At 40.9% G+C, this 19,919-nt stretch overlaps 1 protein-coding gene across 1 annotated transcript in view; it reads left to right on the top strand.

The window, feature by feature from the left end:
* The first annotated feature begins 1,196 nt into the window (after window positions 1-1,196).
* The window catches only part of maml3 (mastermind-like transcriptional coactivator 3), a 113,000-nt gene continuing 94,277 nt past the window's right edge, over window positions 1,197-19,919 (top strand). The window contains exon 1 of the mRNA XM_014999296.2: window positions 1,197-2,627. Coding sequence (XP_014854782.2) covers window positions 2,238-2,627 — 390 coding nt within the window. The 5' untranslated portion in view covers window positions 1,197-2,237. The remainder of the gene's footprint in view (window positions 2,628-19,919) is intronic.

Genomic DNA, 19,919 nt, shown 5'->3' with positions numbered 1-19,919 from the left:
TCCCAATAGAAAGCATCGTCTCTGTCTAGTTGATGACCAAATTGATGAAAGGGTCAGATAGAATTTATGAATAAAGAAATTGTACAAGTAATAGCAAAAGAAGGCAAAACTAGAGTTATTAGCATCCATCTGTAAGCATTCAAGTGGTCTTTTTGTTTGTTCTGCAGGAACATATATATATATATATATATATATATATATATATATATATATATATATATATATATATATATATATATATATATATATATATATATATATATATATATATATATATATTGTCAAATTGGGTTTGAAAGGTTTTCCTCAGAAAGAAACACAAAATGTTCTTCTGTTTCAAGAATGTGCTCAGAGTCAGATCTCTGCCAGAGGAACCAGAATAAATACAAGCAGATAAGTTTGTAAATTAAAATGTAGCTTCCTAAAGAAAGTCCAAACAAATGCAGCAACTCCTGCCTGGCATCTCTGTATCCACAGTTACTTAAAATGTAACCTGGGTGTGATGTCTTTTCCTGATATATTGTGCTTTATGAGTTATGACATTGTTTCATGTTTTTATTTAGCAAAATTCCTTCAAGTATGTTTTCTCAAAATGAAGCTTTGTGTTTTGATTTTCTGATTATATTCAAATTATTTGGGATTTATATTGCTTTGGTATATATATTTATATTTGTTATTATATTTATTTGTTGTTATGCAAAACAGTTTGACTTTTTATGTGATTAATTTATTGATAATCTTTAGTTTCATTATTACCGCTGTGCGTCTATGTATTGTATATCTGTATTTTGCATCTATTTAAGTGAAATATTATTAATCTAACAATATAATTTATTTATTCATATGAAAGTCTTATTAAGATTCAAATGTAAAGACAAAATAGAGGTATCTTTATCACTATTTAATAATAATAATAATAATAATAATAATAATAATAATAATAATAATAATAATAATAATAATAATACCTACTATGCTTTTCTTTATTTTTTATATTTTGCTAAAAATCTGAGTTGAAAAAAAAGAAAGAAACTCGCAAATTTCTTCCGGGATATATTTTTTCTTTTCAGTATTTTTTAAACAACCTTGAGGTTTTTCAGATCAATTTTATCGGGATTTTCGTTTTTCTTTTTGCTTTGCCACTGTGAAAATGTAATATTTAAAACATATATTTTCCTTTATACTGAAAAAGTAATCTAACGGGCATTAAAATCTGAGAGAAAAATGTATCTATTTATTTATATAAATCGTTTTTCCATGTTGTAATTTCCTATTTTTTAAAACAATTGTCTGCTCTTTCATTGTGCGTGTATTTTCCCAGTTTGCTGTGCGTTGAGCTCTCCGGTCCTGCTATAAACAGAAACGGTGGTAGGTGGGACCGAAGCCCGGTCCTTCAGGAGGTTCTCCCCCTTTACTCTACTCCGGGTTTTCGGGGTGCCCATCAGCGCGGCTTCTCACAGCCGCTCGCTGGTTTTTACTCAACTCTATATCACTCTGCTGGCATGGTGAAGAAGCGGACCTGATTTGATGGTGGCAGCCTGGAGCCACTGACTGCAGACTTCCGCCCCTGGTTCTCATATCCGCGTTTTGCGCCGTCTGTTAAACTCTAGTTGCCTCACAAACGGACTACCGAGGGCGCTTGTGCTCTTTTACTAACTCGGCACCATATTATTCACCGGGATTTCTTTCAAACCAGGAACATATGAGATGCAAGTTCACTGGGAAACTCCGGAGCCTGTTCGGTTTAGGCAGCAAAACTTTTTCTCCAAGGACAACAGTGTAGAGCAGCGACAGGACCGTTGCTGCCGCCGCCGCCGCCGCGGCTCCTCTGCGGGACGGTCTGTGTATATTTGACCGGAGACTAACCTTTATATTGTCGCTTTATCGCTTTTACCCCCGGAGTTGGTGTTATTGTTTTTGTTAGCAGCGTGGCAGCAGCTGTATTGCTTAATGCAGTTATGAGCTTGTTTTACGTTTCACTCAGGTTGAGTGGTATTTGTGTTTGTTTAGAGCCGGAGACTCGGTCGGTCGCGACTCCTCCGTGGCTCGCAGCCCTTTAAACCCTCGCGGTGTTCGGCCGCCTCGGCGGCTGCTTGTCGCTCGCACCCTCCGGAAGACACGCGCAGACCGGGAGGACACAGAGAGGTGGAGGTGGCCGGAGGACTCAAGAGGAGGTGGCGGAGGAGAGCCTGACTGGGAGAAAAGTTCCTCCAAAATAGCAGCCCCTCGGCGCGGTGATGGGGGACTTCGCCTCCCCCGCTGTCGGACCCAACGGCAGTATCTGCATCAACAACAGCATGAACCCGGCCAGCGGCAGCGTGGTGTCCGCCGGAGCGGTGGGCATACCTAAGCACAGCACGGTAGTGGAGAGGCTGAGGCAGCGGATAGAGGGCTGCCGGAGACACCACACAATCTGCGAGAACAGGTACCAGCAAGCGCACTCCGAGCAGCTGGAGCTGGAGCGCAGGGACACCGTCAGCCTGTACCAGCGGAGCCTGGAGCAGAGGGCCAAGAAGTCGGTCGGCGGTGGAGGCAGCAAGCAGCCCCAAATCAAGCAGCAGCAGCAGCAGCAGCAGGACCCGGACTCTGCGTCCTCCACGGAACAGAGGAACAACACGCTCATAGCGGTAAGGACTTCAGCGTGCAGTGCAACTCTGTTAAATACTGCACTCGCTGTTTAATTTACTCTGCATCTCTTTGCCCTTTTAGAATCCCCATTAACAATCTGCAACGCTGCAACCTTTTTCATGAGTGTAAACTTGTTGACATGCTCACTGAGCGAAGAGAATTGCTCCCTAAACGCACAGTTTACTTTTTAAAACAGAGCTGCATCAGTTTACACAGCAACATCAGCTCCTTCTCGTTGGGAGATGACAGCTGATTAGTGGAAAGGCAGCCTGAAAGTTTTGGAAAGCGGTTCTGATTTTTCTTTTTCTTTTCTTTTCTGTTTTTTTTTTTTACAGCTCAGAAACTTGTTAGCGTCTGGAGGAGGGGGTTGACAATTTGCATGAGAAGAGAACTTCTCCTTTTCTGGTTGTTTGTTATGGGGTGGAAGTTGCTCTGCAAGACAGGCCAGCTGCAGGAGGGTTGCAACATTGTTTTCTTGCTCTGAAGCAGCAGCAGTAGTTTACTCCAGCCAGCACTCTCTAACCTTTCTAACATTCTCTCAAAAAATCAACAGTTTCCACAGAGTTGTGAGCACTAAATTGCAGCCACCTGTTTGCATCCAAGCTCTGTCACTAACTCTTTTCTTTCAGCATATATCCAATCTTTAGTAAAAATATTTGTAGGGTTTTGTTTTTTTGTTGTTGTTTTTTTGTAACTGGCAAAACTTTAGATTATTTCAGAACATTGGGTTTTTTGTCTGTAGGAAATAAACGCAGCAGGTCCAGTACATTCACGGTGCTACAGTGGCTTCCTGTTGGTAGGGGGCAGTGGTAACATATGGAGGATGGTTGACTCTGTTTTGGCTCACTGTTTGCTGTTGATTAGATCTTTAAGTGATCAGATTTTATTGCCGTGTGTTTGATGGCAGCAGGTTGCATGAAAGACGCACACTGTGCAGCATTCCCTGTTCACATCACATCCCCTGTGGGCAAGCTCCAGTTTCCTTTTAGAAAAAACACCAAAGGATACACGTTGGGAATGTCAACATTGTCATCCCTTTTGTTGCTGCAATGAGCCCAGTTCCTCCCCTTTTGAAATGCTAAATCAGAGCGTCTTTAATTTTCTGCGCCTGCCTCGGTCGGGTTATTTAAGAACTGAGCAGGCAAGACCAGTCTCAGCTTGAGAGCACGGCTGTGATTTTTCTTTCCTTTTCTTTTCTTTTTTCTCCCCCCCCTCCTAATAGTGCAGGATCTCCCAGCGGCCCTTGTGGACATTATACCGATCCGCCCATTAGATGGCCGGCAACAAATGCTCAGAGAATGGAGGGATTACTGCTTAAAGACACAGCGCCGTCCGTTTTGCACTGTCCCTTCTCTGCTCCTTTCCCAGTCTCTGATGGCGACAGCTTGTATGCAAACACAACAGTCAATAGCGGAGACACACAGTGCTGCCTGTTAGTACCTCCTCTTTTTTTTTTTTAATGCTACATTGTGAGTTCTTGGCAGTGTGTGGGTTGTAACGGGGGGTGAAACGGAGGGAGATGTCTGCAATCCCTCTTCCCGGTTTCCCTCTGAAGAACAGAGCTGCAGCTAGATGGCTGTATGTAGTCACTTCAGAGGCGAGCATTCTAGGAAAGCCAAGTGCGCTGTTGATATCACTACACAGACGTGCATATATAAAAATTCCCCGGAGGCTGGAATCTGGAGGGTCTTTGCTGCAGACAGGTTCTTTGAAGTGTGCAGCTTGTAAGAAGGTGTGTTTGAATGCAGCTTCACCTGCACCTAATGAGTGCAGCAGCAGGAGCGATCCAACTGTAGTTGGAGATGCAAAGTTCACAGCGTGAGACTAAAATTACATAAATCCACTGTTAGACTGTGAAATGCAAATAGTTTACTTGTTGTCGGCTGTACCGGTAGGATTGCTGCAGCGTGTGATTGGGAAAAGAAGTGCATGAAAATTGGTGTTAAAAACTTGTACTGGCAATATTCTCGAACAGTTGCCTAAACTTCTTGTTTCGCTCTGTGCGTCCCAGTACAATGTGCCATGGTCTAATGGTTCTCAGACACACCCACGAAAGGGCAAGCCTGTAATTATGGAAAGTGTGTGTGTTTGCGTTTTATAGACTAAGAATTAGTGAGGCTGGAGAAGACATATGGGAACCCTGTGTCTATTCCCGCCTCCCTTTTTGAGCAATGTAGCAGCTAGCTTAGTCTGTAGGTTAGAGGGACCTGGAAGGGAATATTCAAGGATGCTCTAGTCTCAGGTGTTGAGCTCAGACGCAGCCTTTTTCTTGACATGTGCATCGCTATAACCTGACTATTAAGTGGCGAAAGGATTTCCCAATTTAAAGGATTAAAAGAAAAACAAGTGAATGGGCGAATTAACCCCCACATGGGTCAAAGTTATATACAGGTTTAAATAAGTGCATACACATCCTCAGGAAGTTGGACGATACTTTTTATTGTAGGAAACTGAGCTTCCTGCAAAATCTGTGCAGCTAATTTAAACTGGATTTTCTGGCTTTTATGCACAGTCCACAATGTTGAGGCTGGAAACTTGTCGTTAGCCTGTTTCATCCATTACAAAACTCCATGTCCACTTCCTTGTCCTTCGATGACGCAGCTGTGTCCATCTTTCAAACATCTAGCTGCTGATTTGAGGTGAAGTGAATGAAACTGAGTGTTTTCCATCTCCACAGATCCATCCACTTTGAGCAGGGACAACCGTATTACTGGTGTCGAAACAAACCCTCAGCATCATCCTATCATCAACATGCTTGACTGTTGGTACAGTGTTCTTAGATTTGACTTGACTCATTCTGACCCCTTCTGACATTGTAATGGGATAGCTCTGTGTACCTTTTGACCGTAAAACCTTTTGCAAACTGAGGCGTTTGGCTTGTCCATGTGGGTAGCTAAAAATATTAGTTGAACTTGAAGGTGTCGATTGTATTGTGGAGCAGGATGTTCTTACTTGCTTGTCACCCTCTTTGTCCACAGTGACGTAAAACTCTCTTCACGGTGGATAGCTTCAAGCCAACGATGGGTTGGGGCTTTGATGGTTTCTGAGTTGTTCTCTTCCTCTGAAAACATCAGTTTGAGTCAGATGGTTGAAACTGGGACGCAGTTTGGTGACAGTGATCCCAAGCACACCTTTGAACTGGTTTCAGATTGGAGGAAGTAGGTATAAACATTTGAATAACACTAACCTCGACTCCATTGGAAAGCTGTGGAGTACGTGTAAACCTTGGGTCCATACCTGGGTACCAACCAATTTAAATGACCCAATTTGTCTTTAATTATCTAATCGGAATTATGCAAGAAACTTGTTGACAACAAAAACATGTATAGTCTGGGTGCAGCCAACTAAGGGGGGTTTATTCAAATGTTATTGGGGCTATATATAAATATATGTATGCATAATTTTGCCCCCTGTTGAACTTAATTCATCTTTTTAAAACCGTTAAATCTGCATGTGAAAGCATAATTCCACCCTGAAATAAGAATCTAAACCATTGTCTTTAAACTTGTTACTAGAACAGTGTGCTGTTATTGGAAAGGAAGATTATGGAAAGTTTTCTAAAGCATGCTATGTCAACAAAGGCTCAAAAAGCAGTTCTAATCTTATCATATTTCTGATGTATATCAACAAAACAAAGAAGCTAGTATTTGCCATGTTAGTCGAGGCAAAATAGCTTGTGTAATGGAAATTATGTCATCTGGCTCTGGTGTATGCAAATCTGATGCTCACTGTCACTATCAAGAATGAACAGCTGATTTTATTGTGCTTGATTGCTGATCATTTAGATGTACCTCTTTTGACCAGCGGAGATCTTTCTGGTGAATATTTTGTTATTTTATTGTAATCTTTTGTGAGCATGCTCCGTCTCCTTCAACACCCTGTCAGATGGCCACTAACCCTGCAGCAGGTTCCGCTGGACGGTTCTTCCCGTTCGTAAAGGGGAATTTTCCACATCCAGTAGAAGTTGGTGCCGCAAGTCAATGACTTGGTGCAGTCTGCTCGGTTTTCTTATAGAAAACTTTTAAATCAATTGGACTCAGAAACTGAACTTGACAGCACTGTTAGATAATCATGATCAATTGGAATGTACTTGACTTGCATTCTGTTTATTGAACCAAATTTTTTTTTTCCTTGACACCCGTGTTGTGAATTGACAGCATATGAATAACCTGAATTGAATTGAATAAAAATGGCTCAGACTAAAAGCCCATCATATTTATTAAGACTGTCCTTACAAAAGACGGTAGTTTGTATTGGTTCTTAAATAATAAGTGGGAGATAAGAGGTGTTGCTACCCATTTTTACACATTTTTTTTTTTTTTTATAGTTTCACCACTATCAGCCAGAGGTGTCTATAACGTTTTGCTTGATCTCCTTTGAGTAGACTGGGCGACTCATCCAGAACAGGACTGAATAATCATTTGTCAGATTTAGCAGGATGATGCCTGTGCGATGGCCTGAATTTATGTTTTTCTGCACGTTAATCTTCCCAGGATGACATTTGACAACCCACAGACAGCAGGTGTGAACTTGTTAATTACATGTGTTGTGGAGAGCGAATTGGTGACGAGAATCCAGCGCTGCTGGTGGAGAGATTAGTGTTGAATTTTTTATTTATTTTTTTATCTTAATGAGACCTAGAAATGAAAAATGAAATTTAAATCATTCTATAGCCTTTTTATCACTAGGATTTCATTTAAAAGTTTTGCATCTGAAAAGATGCATTTTTTAAATTTAAATCAGATACTTTCATACACATAAACTTCTCTTGTTTCAGGTGCGTTAAGATTACAAAAATTATTTCTGTTTACTAAACGCCACAATAATGAGACCAAGAATATCTTTTAGACAGCTTTTTCTTATTAGTATTTAGTGTTTAGTAGCAATTTGGGCGTACTTTTTAAAAGTTATATGTCGAGGCATGTATATTCAAACTGTTTTAAATTAACATATTTAAAACGTATGCATATTTTCTTCCTGATATCTTGCCTGGTTATTTTTTATTTTGTTTCCCAATGCCAATTAAGGAAACAATGTTTGCCTTAAAATATATATCCAAAGGGATTCTGTCTTTATCATATTTCCTCTAACTTTAGGGAAAATTGAAAAGATTTATTTTTGTTATTTTGGCAGGATTTAACAAATACGAAATATTTTTTGAAACCTTACTTCACCTATCAGGTCACATTTAGCCTGCTTAAATTCACAGAGAGAGAGAGAAAAAAAGCTAAAGAGCGCATGTAAATATCTGGTTTCAACATTGTCTGATGCTTCAACAGGAAGGTAATGCCCATTTTCAGAAACTGAAACAACAATAATAAAACTGACAATGTCTGTTGCCAGGTCCAACTTGTGACCTTTCAGTTACAGACACGTGTCCCCAAACCCACGACCCACCATGTCGCTTCCAAGCAGCGCCGTAAGCTGCCATTTTTTTTTCTGTTGTGTTTTTTTTTTTTTTTTGGACAAAACATCCAGTTAGATCTGATTATCTAATCTTCAAGAAGTTTACAGCTGTGAGGACGGCATGCACAGCGAGGGGCTCGTTAGTTCCACTGAAACATGCAAGCCCAGGACGGTCTGTCTTCTGCTCTGTTCGTTCTCTGGCATCCACCTCACGGAGGAATGTCTCTCTCACACACACACACACACACACACACACACACACACACACACACACGAAGGCACTGTTGTCCCACTCAACTCTTGGCAGAGGCCATATGTGGGTGGCTGAGTGTTCATGAAACCAAGGCCTTCCCTCTTCCCTCCCTTCCTCTGTTCAACGCTTCTCCGGTTTCAGTGTTAGCGTGGCGCTAATGTGGCGTGAATGGTCTTCTTGCTAGCTATGGCATTGTTAAAGTCAGCTGGGACTGTTGCCCACTTGCTATATTTAAACCCCTTAGCTGGGGTGAAGCTGACACTCATCAGCACGCACAAACGCACAACGTGTGACGTCGACGCACTCGCGTGACATCAAAAGCGTGCTGTTTTTAACCCGTCACATGCCCGTTTGGCACTCCTTGCCTTCCATCGACGGTGCCTTTCGGACCTTTGCGCATGACATTCAGGTTTCTGCTTCTCCTTTTCTTCTAGTCACCCTCACTTCTCCTTGCACACAACCACACACAAGCTTTGAATGTTTTTGATTTGGGGCGGCTGCGACCACATTCCCTTCCTCCCACGCTTGTTCACATGTTCAACAGGAACACGCACACTTTCAGAGAAGACCCTTGAATGAGAGGGTGAGAAGTTTCCTCATTTGAGCGAGTGAATAACTGAGCTCCTGAAACTGACAGATATGTGGTGGATTGCAAAGTATTCGTATGTTCAAACGTTCTCACATTGTGTCATGCTACAGCCACAAATGTTAATGTACTTTCTTTGAAAGTGATGTGACGGAGCAGAAAATAATGCATAGCTGTAATCTCAAAATCATCACAACTTTTACTGTTTTACATATATAGAAACTGAAAGCTTTGCTTACGATTTGAGATTAAGCTATTTCGCAACACTCAGATGGGATGGAGAGCACGCATAAAAACCAGTTTTCAAGTATTGCCACAAATTCTCAGTTGACTGTAGATCTGGACTTTGACTTGGCCGTTTTAATTGTAGCTCTTTTTTAAGGTTGTTGCACTGCGTGAACTCAAATGGCTGCCTCCATGACCTCCTAACAAATTTTCCTCCTTGATTTCCTTGTATTTTTTCCATCCATCTTAGCATGAATGCTGACTACTTTGACTTTCGGCTCGCTGTAATGTGCTACCTTGGGTTGTTCCATCATGCAAGAGCTCAATAAAATTGAATTAAAATTTGTAATGTAGCAAATATAAAACAGCCCTTTGGTAGGAATAGCGTTGCTAGTATGCTGGCTGTGTGTTTTCTGCAAGTTCTCAGGTCGGTGGGACAGTTGGTAGCACTGTGGCTTTGCAGCAAGAAGGTTCTGTGTTTGAATCCTGGCATGGGGTCTTTCTCCAAGGAGTTGCATGTTCTTCCCAGTGTGTGCATTGGTTTTTCTCCAGGTACTTCAGCTTCCTCTGGCCTGGCACAGATAAGCAGGTAGTGGATGAGTTGAAATTCTCAGCTCATTTGTATCTAATTTTTAAACTTGCTGCAGCTTTTTTCTCCCTGCTTTGTTAATAAGAAACTGAAAGCAGCTGCAAAAACCAGCCTGTTAATTTTTATCTTGGTTTTTTGTCGTCAAACATCAGCATGCAGCAAAGATTATAATCTTAAGGTGCAAAACTTTTATATAGCTAAAAACACTTCCTAAAGTGACTTCTTCGAGATTTAAAAGTGGTCATGTCTCTGTGTGTGTGTGGGCGTGTGTGCATGAGTGGCTTAATGATTCAAAACAAAACCAGGCATTAAAGTTGAGTGTTGGCAGAAACCTGTGCTGGAGATCGCAATGGGAAGCTTTGGCACCGGCGGAGGAAACGGTGATTTACAACAGAGAAAAGAAAACCTTATCTGTGCTTCTGTGAGTTAATGAGCTCTTTCTCTAGCCATTCTACTGTTTTTACGTGTGTATTGCCGCAAAGTTGACAAAATGCATTATCTGGTTTAAACCCATTCAGATTAGTTGTATACATGTTTCTCTATTCTGTGATGACCTCATGACGTTCCCGGTGGGCCCGTATATTTAGTCTGGGACAAATTTTTCCCCATTTGCAGATCTACGTTTTAACCTGTTTGATTGCGGCATTGCAGGTAATGGTTCAGAGTAAGCCTCTACATTAAAACTCGTTTAAAACCAAATTTCATCCATATTGACAGACTTTAGAAAGCTGATCCCCAGGAAATGACATTAATGGCATTAATTGCACATAAATGTGAAGTTTCTGCCTTCAGCCAGAGACTTCTCCTCAGCCTGGTTTGCATAAATTATGCCTTTGAAGGACATCAACTAAATAAACAAATGAGCCGTTATGAGTAGCAGTGAAACTGTATTTACACTGTTTGCTCGCCACTCCTACTATGTCACTGGAAATCTTAAAATCTGCTCTTCAACAAAAGGTGTGTCTTTACCCTCTCAAGCGTCTCCATTACTGGTCATTCCATGCATTGGTTTGGTGTGGAGTGTTTAGATTCCTGCCCACACTAATTTAAATATTTTGAGGAAACTGATTTGTTTTCTGAGTTCATCTTCCATTTACACTTGGTGTTTTTGGTGCCACAGTTTTAAAACCTGACAGGTCTACTCTCCATTCTTTAAAACCACAGTGACAGTAAAGTCAGTTTTTCTGTTTTCTTACTATGGCTGGCTCGTTTGGTCCCAACTCTTTCTGTTAAACTTCAAATGTTGGATGGAGAAGTGAATGACTGGGAGAAAAAGGGGAGCTAGAGTGTTTCTCTCCTGACCTGTCGGTGTGACATACCTTTTTCTTTTTCTTTCAAATGTCTTAAAAATGGATGAAAATCTCCTGTTGTTCTTTAATGTAACCTACTTTGATCTTTGAGTTTCTGGTTAACATTACAGGGTCTCCCCCAGTGTATTGTAAGCCTGGCAGGCCACCAGGCTTTTATTGTGCCCCCACCAGGCTTAGCATTGCTTATTTAAGTTTTTTTTTTAATGCATTAAGACTTGATAGTTGGTGTTCAGATATTAATCTTTCAATAACACATAATTATCAAATGATATTTTCAAATTTCTGTAAACTTTAAACATTTCTTAACTCAAAAACATGGCGGGCTGCTGAGCGTCCCAACCATCGGGCTTGGCAAGTTTTCTGGGGTGAAACCTTGCATTACCTTTTGACCTCTCGTATGGTTGCAGGTATAGTAAAAGCCTAATTTGAGAAAATATTACCAAATATTTGATGACCAGTTTTAAGCTTCTTGAGGGCACCTTTTAGAGTAATTTTAAGTGGTTTATTTTAACTAATTGGCAATAAAAGATTAGAAAAAAAAAATCTTCATATGACTGCTTTTAATTCAGGCTTTTTTCATGTTGCCAGATGTCCTCAGCTAACACTGTGATCTTTTCCAAGGATTGCTGCCTTCTTGATCTTCGCCCCTTCTGTTCCAACCTCCTCTTGACCTTTTGTTTGTCTTAGTCCCAATCCCTTGTTTCCTCTCCATCATTCAGATGAACTTGTTCTTACCTTCCACCCTCTCTCCATCTCACCCACCCCCCACATGTCTGTTGATCTCCGGTTCAGCCTTAGCTAGCAGGCTTAGTGCTCTAAAGCTCTCTCAGCACAGGTTGGACAGCAGGGAGAAATCCTGTGCTAAGAGGGAGCTACATACAACAAGGACTGAAACATACATAGGTTAATTTTTCAAGTTTTAATTATGCAGACAGTCATTTTAGTCAAATATTTCTGTGTCTGCATCTGCAGCCATTTAAACCTGCAACATGTTTGCTGGATGACATTTGTTGTTCTTTCTAAGGCTGGCCAGATTCCCCCCTGCACCTTCCCATTGAGCTGCTGTCATGAATTTTTTATGAATGTGTGTGTGTGTGTGTGTGTGTGTGTGTGTGTGTGTGTGTGTGTGTGTGAATGGGGTGGGGGGGGGGGCGCTGCATCAATAGCCATTAGTGCAGCAGCTGTGGTAATTGTGCCACAGTGGCTGCAGTGCAGGAGGGGGGAAAAATACATTAGCTGATAATACTGCAGAGGGCATAAGGAGGAGAAGATGGAGCGAGGACACAGAGGGACAGCAGGACATGAAGAGGGAGGATATTGACTGTCTGGTGGGGCAGTTAGCCACACGGTTGCTCTGATGTGCACCAAGTGACTCCCTGGTTTGGTTTAGTTTTATGGATTTGACTGCATTTGTCTCCCCATTGTTCAGTGAACGCATGTTTGTTTAGATGTGTGGCCAACAGAAGATGTGATATATGAGCAGATCAGTGTGAATACAGTATCTTAAAGTTCCAAACTACAGAAAAAATGTGAAATGATTCATTTCTTTAGATTTTTGAAAAATGCAAGAATTGGTTTTTATTATTATTTTAGCAGTAGAAATTGTACCATTCGTAACCCAGCGTCATTATCTGATTCGAATGAAAGTCAAAAATGTATATTAGCGAACAGCTTGATGCCTAAGATTATATTGATGCAAGCAAAGATGCATCAGTTTAATTTTTTTCCTTTTTGGTTATCTTCAGCAAGATTTTTGAGTGATCCTGTTGTCTACCTTTATAATTAAACGACATTTCTTGAGTCTGGTGAAACAATCTGAGCCCAAGTGTCTTTGGACACTTGTTTTATTCTATGTTATTATTTATTCTACTATATGTTGGTCCAAAAGAGGGTCATTATAAATGGGTGCATCTTAAAGTCTTCACAAAATGTAATACCATTTAACTTAAAAGATTTTTGAGAGTGGTTTATCTTCATAGCTCATTCATACACTTAAAGCTGAGGCATCTCACTTTTATAAAAAATGTTTCTTGCATCATTGTTAAAATTAGGATTATGTTTTAACAGTACAAGACAATCTGTGAAAAAAATTGACCTTCTCCACATGGTCTTGCTGTCATCTGAAGAAATACACTGCTCTGTCAGAAACAACCAATCAGAACCAGGAGGAGGGTCTTGGCGCTGTCAATCAGCTCTTGTATACGCCACTCACAGCCTCCCCCTTGCTCTCTGCTACGCTGCAGCATATTTCTGACAGTAGAGCCCAGGCTAGAGAGCATGGTCGCTGATGATGGCAGATGGATGGTTGTCAAGTTGCTGTACTGGGTCGACTCAAAAGTAATGGGATTTATCCCCAAAGAGCAAAGATTACTTTCAAAGTGCTTTGAGTTTTATCACAGTGATTGTCAGACTAAATGATCAAATTTGCCCAGGCATCAGGAAAAGGGAGGAAAGTAACTCTGGTATAATTTTAAACAAAGTGTAAATGTTTCCACCAAAAAAGAAAAAACAAAACGAAAGCAAACACAGCAGAAGTCTTGTTCTGGTTCCGGATGAGTCTGGTTTGTTTGGTGGAGCTGAGTCCTCCGTCAGCTGCCTGTCTGCGGATCACTTCCTGGATGGTTCCTAAAATAGCTGCTGCAACGATCAGAGCCAAGGAAACATGCCAGCTGCGCTCTTTAAGACCACATTCGCTTTTTGCCTTCTCTCCCCTCCTGGTCGGGTATTAAATGGATTTTATCACCAGTGATGCCGGCATTCAACACAGTCAGACACGACTTGGAGATCAGTGTTTTGTGCAATGTTGGAAAGGGGAAATTAATCATTTATTAAATACTGGTTAAAGATGTCCCTTTTCAGATGTAATCTACAGGATTTTTATGAGACCCCCTGAACCTGCATCTTATTGTTTCGTTTTATTTTGAATATGACGAAAAAGTTACTATATCTAGAAAAACAATACAGATTTCTAAAACATTAGGATATGGAAAAAAAAAAAAATCTACCATCTGTTAAAACTGAAACTTTTTGCCCATTGCTGGAACAAGATTCTGCGTTAGAATTGATCCTAATGTAAACAAAATGATGGGCCTCAATCCATGTTAAAGGTTAGAAGTTTACATACCCCTAAATGCCAGGTTTTCAAGATGTAAAAATTAGACCCTAATAAATTACCTGGTCATAATGCAATTCCCTTTATCCCCTCCTCACTCCATCCCTCAAAAACATGTCAGAGGGATGAAATCCCCCTTCTAGATGTTTTCCCAATCTGCCATCTTGCCCACAGGTTTTCAGTCAGATTTAGTTCTCTCACATTTCTTCTGGTGAATCTTTTCTTTGTGAATTTAGGTGTTGATTTGACTCAGTTTGATGCTGGAAAGTGAAATCGTCTCTCATCCTCAGCAACCTGCAGGTTTTAGGTCTAAACTTTGAGCTGTTAATTTTATGCACCTTGTAAAATCAGCTACAGAGAAGTGAGCCCACAGCATGATGCTTCCACCACCACAGCTGCCATTGTGGTCTTTTGGTGAGATGGTTAGTGTATTATCTGTGCCTTCAGATTTACATTTGGCTTCATCAGACTATAACACATCCATCCCTGTGGTTTTAGGAGACTTTAGTCGGGCTTGGATGTTTTCTTTGAAACAAAGATATTCTTTTTATTTCCCAGTCCAGGCGTATGGAGACCACACATGTACAACCTTTACTATTTGCTCTATTGGCAGCCTCACTGACCAGCTTTAGTTTGGTATCTTTATTAGACTGGGAGAAAAGTTTTTGTCAATCAATTGTTGTTTCATGTTTTTTTTTTTCCCCCATTTCTGGTGACTGGCCTCTCACTTTGTCATGATGATTATATTTAATGCTGTGGACGTATTATGTCTTCTGACTGATAACTTTTTACAAATAATTTAGTTTTGAATCAATATAAACTTTGGCTGTTTGCAAAAAGATCCAAACAGACAAGTTTCAGGAAACATCTAGGATAGCTGGAGTTTCTTTCCGGTTTACAAAAATGGATGGCAGGTCTAAATTTAAGAAACCTGAACAGAAAGTTTAGGTTTCTTAGGTTAGCTTAGCTATCGCAATGTTTTATTTATTTTTTTTTTACATTATTTCTCTTTATTGATTTATTCTGCAGTGGAATTGTACAGAATATACATTTTTGAAAACGACTTCAGTATGCCAATTCAGCTGATATGTGCATGTTTTAGATCAACTTAAAATACATTTGGGTCTTTTTAATATCAGTTATTTCTTTGAAATGGAAAAACTTGAATAGAAAACTGCTTCATTTGTCCTCTGCACTAGTAAGGTTCTCTCAGATCTGCTACTTTGTGATTGCAATGTGAAGAATGTAAAAACACGCAGATAGTTTGCCGCCGTGTTCTTTCTGCGAATGGTGAGAATGCTTGGAGTGCAGTCGAGATGCTGGCGAAGTTGTGGAGGTTAAAAGAAAAAAAAACATTTACTTGTGGTTATTGCTCATCATGAAAGTTTGGAGCAGGTAGAGAACCATCTGGAGGTTCAGAACACTTTGACTTCTTCATCTCCTATCAATACTGATTTCTCTCCCTCCATGCATTTGTTCTGCATCTTCACATCTTCTCTCGTCTCTTGTGCTCCCTCCGTCTGCCTTTCTATGTTCTTCCCGTCATATCTGGTGGAGAGACTGGACTCTACTGAAGAGACAAGACTGACAGATGTTTACCTTCATTTCTGCTGTCACAAACTGTCTGCCTCAGTCTGAAACACCATTCAGTGGAGCTTGGCTTGGTAAAAATAGCCAGGAAGAACTACAACTCCCCGAAGACCTTTAAAAAAAATTTGGGTCAAACGAGGAGTTGGTAGATTAAACTTGAGCTGAAATTGTTCTCACATTTAACCTGGTATCTCTAAGTTTTAAAATGCTCATTTTGAAGAGAGTTATGATTCCGAAGTATTTTAACATGTTGTCAGCTAAAGAGGCATTAAGTTTTTTAATGGGTCTTTAATGATTGAGGCACAAAAACACTCAGAAAGCCTCTAGAGGGTTTGCACTGGCAGCTAGCGGAGGTCCCTGGAGGCGCTGAAAAGTCCAAATCTTTGCTATGCACATATGCTAAATATTTTGGATCATTAGCAGTGTGTTTTCCCCACCACTGCTTTTCCAGCTCATTAGACCCATGTGATAAGATTTAAAAGAGCCTCTGTTTTGTTTCTGGACCAGTTTGCTAAGTTTAAAGAGCGCTAACTTTCTTGTTTCTAAAACGGTCCTGGGCAACAAAAAAAAGAGAGAGAGAGTAGTTACTGTGACAGATGCATTGTCACATATTACACATGTGAGCAATGTAATCAACCACCATCAAGCAGTGTAGACAAGCTTACCATGTCATTGTTTTAGAAAGCCACGGCTTCATAACGGCTACAGGTTTTTCTGTCGCACTGTTCCCACAGGTAGACCTTTGTTTTGGCGACAGAGAAAGTGTCGGACTGACTAGTGTTTTTTTTTGTTTGTTTTTTTCTCCAGCTGCATGCAGCCTGGGAAATTACAGTGCTGCCCCTCTCCCACATGTTGTTGGGCACTGCTGGGTGAACTAATTCTATGCTTGGTAGACCTGGTTGGTCAGAAACTTTTTTTGATTGCCAAACTAAAGGAGCACACTTTATCGCTTGTATTAAACACGTTTTCGAAACTGAACTTGACGAGCTGCGATACACCTGTGTGCATCTGCTCTTTGTCCCCACAGACGGGTGTGTGAGCGTTGTCTGTGTGTGTTTGGGTGTGCACATCTCGTCTTATTTTTTGCTAAACACAGAAGGAATCATCATAGCAAAAAGTTAGACTTCAAAGAAGTTACATTTTTGAGCTGTATTAGGAATACACTTCCTCTATACTCTTATTCTGCTACCAGTTTGTGAATACAGCCAGAATTCATCTGACGCGACATCCACCGACTTAAAAGCAGAAGAAAAATTAATGTCCTGGGCCTCACGTGAAGTTTTTTAAGGTAAAGATATGTTCTTCACACCCAAATTCCATCGAGAAATTGGGCATGTGAAAGTTTATCCGAGGTTCTGAGAAGCACTACATGCTGGCTACCTGAGCACACTTAGCTCTTTGCTGAGGCATGGAGCAAGGATTTATTTTTTACAAATGGAGACTAAAAGTGTCTGGTGAAAAGAGTTCAAAGTTTGTCTACGATAGCCTTATGTTTTGTGGGTTAGTGCTAAAGGTGAGGGAATTTCATTGTACTTTTTATGTAGCTTAATGGCAGTTCAGATGAAGAATACACTTCAGATGGAATACCAAAGGTTTTAAGATGGCATAAAAAAAAAAATCACTCTTCCAATTAAAAATATTTTAACCATGTATTTCAGTGGTGTTCTGTCCATTCAGTACACATATTGTAGCCGGGATTTTAAATGGACCCCCAGACTGTGGTTTCGGGGGCAAAAATGTTGGGCCAAGTTATGGACAGCAATGAGCAACTCTTTGCAAACTCCCTGGCACGACGCTGATTTATTTACACTCGCATCCTGCTGCACAGGACAACTGTACCCCACAGGAAATCATTCCAGCCTGTGGCCATCACACTGCAGAACTTCACGCTTCCACAGTCATTCTTTCAATTACACAGCAGTAATAAAGCAGTTCTTATGTACGCTGGCCATCGGTTTTTAATTTTATTCCTTTTGCCACATAAATTGTCGGACACGATGACAGACGAGAACGAGACACTTTAACTGCAGCTTAGACAAATGCCTCCAAAAAAGTTGTGGGGTAAATAATGATGTAAAAACAAACTGAATGTCAGAAAATGACTATTGCTACTAAATGGTAGTCTTTCAGTAGACAGAGAGGATAGAGTTTAGAAAACTGTTAATCTAAAATATGATTTGAAGAATGTCCCGTGGACATTTTGCATCTGTCCAAGTCTGAATCGACACTGGACATGTTGTTCTCCCCTGTGCGCCTTACAGAAGCTTTCTTGTACATATAAGTGACCCATAACGCCCTCCAACATGAAAAGTATAGATATATTATCACACGGCTGGTACTGGCGTACTACACATTTGGATCATAATAAAGATCTTCCTCCCCTCCCCTATAGTTTGATGCAGTCCAGTTGCATTTTCAGATGGGTCCAGGTCAGTTTGGATAAGTTTTTCTCTAGACCAAAGACGATCCGAGTCAAGAGGAGAAAGTTCAGACTGTGCTGGAAGTGAGACTTTTCTTCCAGTGTAATTGGACATGAAGACATTGGCCAGGCTGGTTTGGCGCTAAGATCCACATAGTTGAACAGCTCCCTGTTTGGGCTAATTTTCTCTGCGACACAATGAAAACTTTCATATTGACCACCAAAAATTTATGAAGTGCAACATTTCTTCTGAGTACCTTTTAAAGCAATGAAAGTACCACAAGTGATTCTTCTTCCACAGCTTTGAGAGCTCATAGTTTTATTTAGTCTCCAGTCTTTTATTGTTACCAAGATTTTGTCATGGTTAAATTAACAATAAAAATAAGAAAATATTTATTGTCGTCCGTTTTTCTTTGGCTTTGTCTGCTGTCCGTCATGGTAACTGGTGCTTGTGTAAATTCTCAGATATCAATCAGTGTGGTCTTTATTTATCGAGCACTTTGAATACACTTACATTTCCTGCGTACTATAAGTGGGCAATAGATGGGAGGCGATGAAACTTGAAATGAAAGAGAGAAGAAAAGATGAGCTAATCAAGATGGAAATGTATAGTTAATGGAGATCATGCTGACTAAAGTCACTCAGTCATGTTAACGACGATGATGAGCTGACAATGGTAGCGCTTGTGGTTGCGTTATGATGAAGGTGAAGTAAGGCTTTTATTCCAAAGTAATGGTGAGTTTTAAAGAAAAGGTGGCATGTTTCTGAACCGGTAGGTCCTGCACCGTGACAAAGCTGAATCTGTTCACTGATGATGTGTTAGTTTGCTTAAAACCGGTGTTCTGGTTTGGCATAAAGACTTCAGTTACTGCTCAGCATGATCTGGGCCCGTTGTCACACTTTCTTAAAATAATTTAAACGACCCAGCAAAGTTGTGCGCCGTAGGAAAGCAGAAGACCGGGATCTGAACCTGTAGCCTCTGCAAAAGCACGCGGTGCCAACTACAGACACTGAAGTCGTGTTTAGGATGTTTGTGACATTTGAGTCTGGACGCACGTGACTCTTGGTTTCACAAAGCTACAAAAAAGGGAAACGGCTCTGCTCAGTTTGAAACCTTTATCTTCTCTGGAAAAGGAGCTGAGGATCATGGCACGGAGACGATGCAGCTGCACACACACATTGGCCCCTTCTCTTTCTCTTTGTCTGCCTGCCTCTTCCCTCCATGCCCCTCCCACCCAATGGCAGTTTTTTTGGACGAACCGTTGTCATAGGGACTGTGATGCAGAGAGCCCGAACAGGCTGCCTGTCTGCTCGGATACGTCAAGTGTGTGTGAATGGAAAAAAAAAAAAAAGACCCAACAAAAGCATCAGGGCTCACTCAGCTGAAAGAGGAAACGTTTGGACAATTATGTAATATCCTCTTTTATCCTGGGTGTCCATCTGTTTTAGTAGCTAAAGTGAATGTGAACTGCAGAGCACGATATTACTGGTTAAAATTTAGCAGCAGAAATTTAGTCTTTTCTGGGTTTTGACAGAAGAATTCAGTTTTCTAACTCTGTCAGGCAACGCAGGGGTGAAATGAGGCGCCTTCCTGTGTGCAAAGTTTCCACTGAAAATGTAGGCCGTTTGCCAGGAGCCACCACTGTAAACACGGGTCGGGGGCAGAGAGGAGGAGGAGGAGGAGTGAAGATTAGAGGATGGGAGGAGAAAGAGGAATCGGGTTGGTTTGAACTCCAAGAGGCGGAGAGAGCGCGAGGAGGGGAGGCCGGGTTTAACAAGTGGGAGGTTTCACGAGTCCTTG

The sequence above is a fragment of the Poecilia mexicana genome, unplaced genomic scaffold (genome assembly GCF_051168715.1).
Source record: "Poecilia mexicana isolate PSO_F unplaced genomic scaffold, ASM5116871v1 scaffold_1, whole genome shotgun sequence".
Lineage (NCBI taxonomy): Eukaryota > Metazoa > Chordata > Actinopteri > Cyprinodontiformes > Poeciliidae > Poecilia > Poecilia mexicana.
The sequence above is the reverse complement of the archived record's forward strand: the minus strand, read 5'-3'. Positions and strand labels throughout refer to the sequence as shown.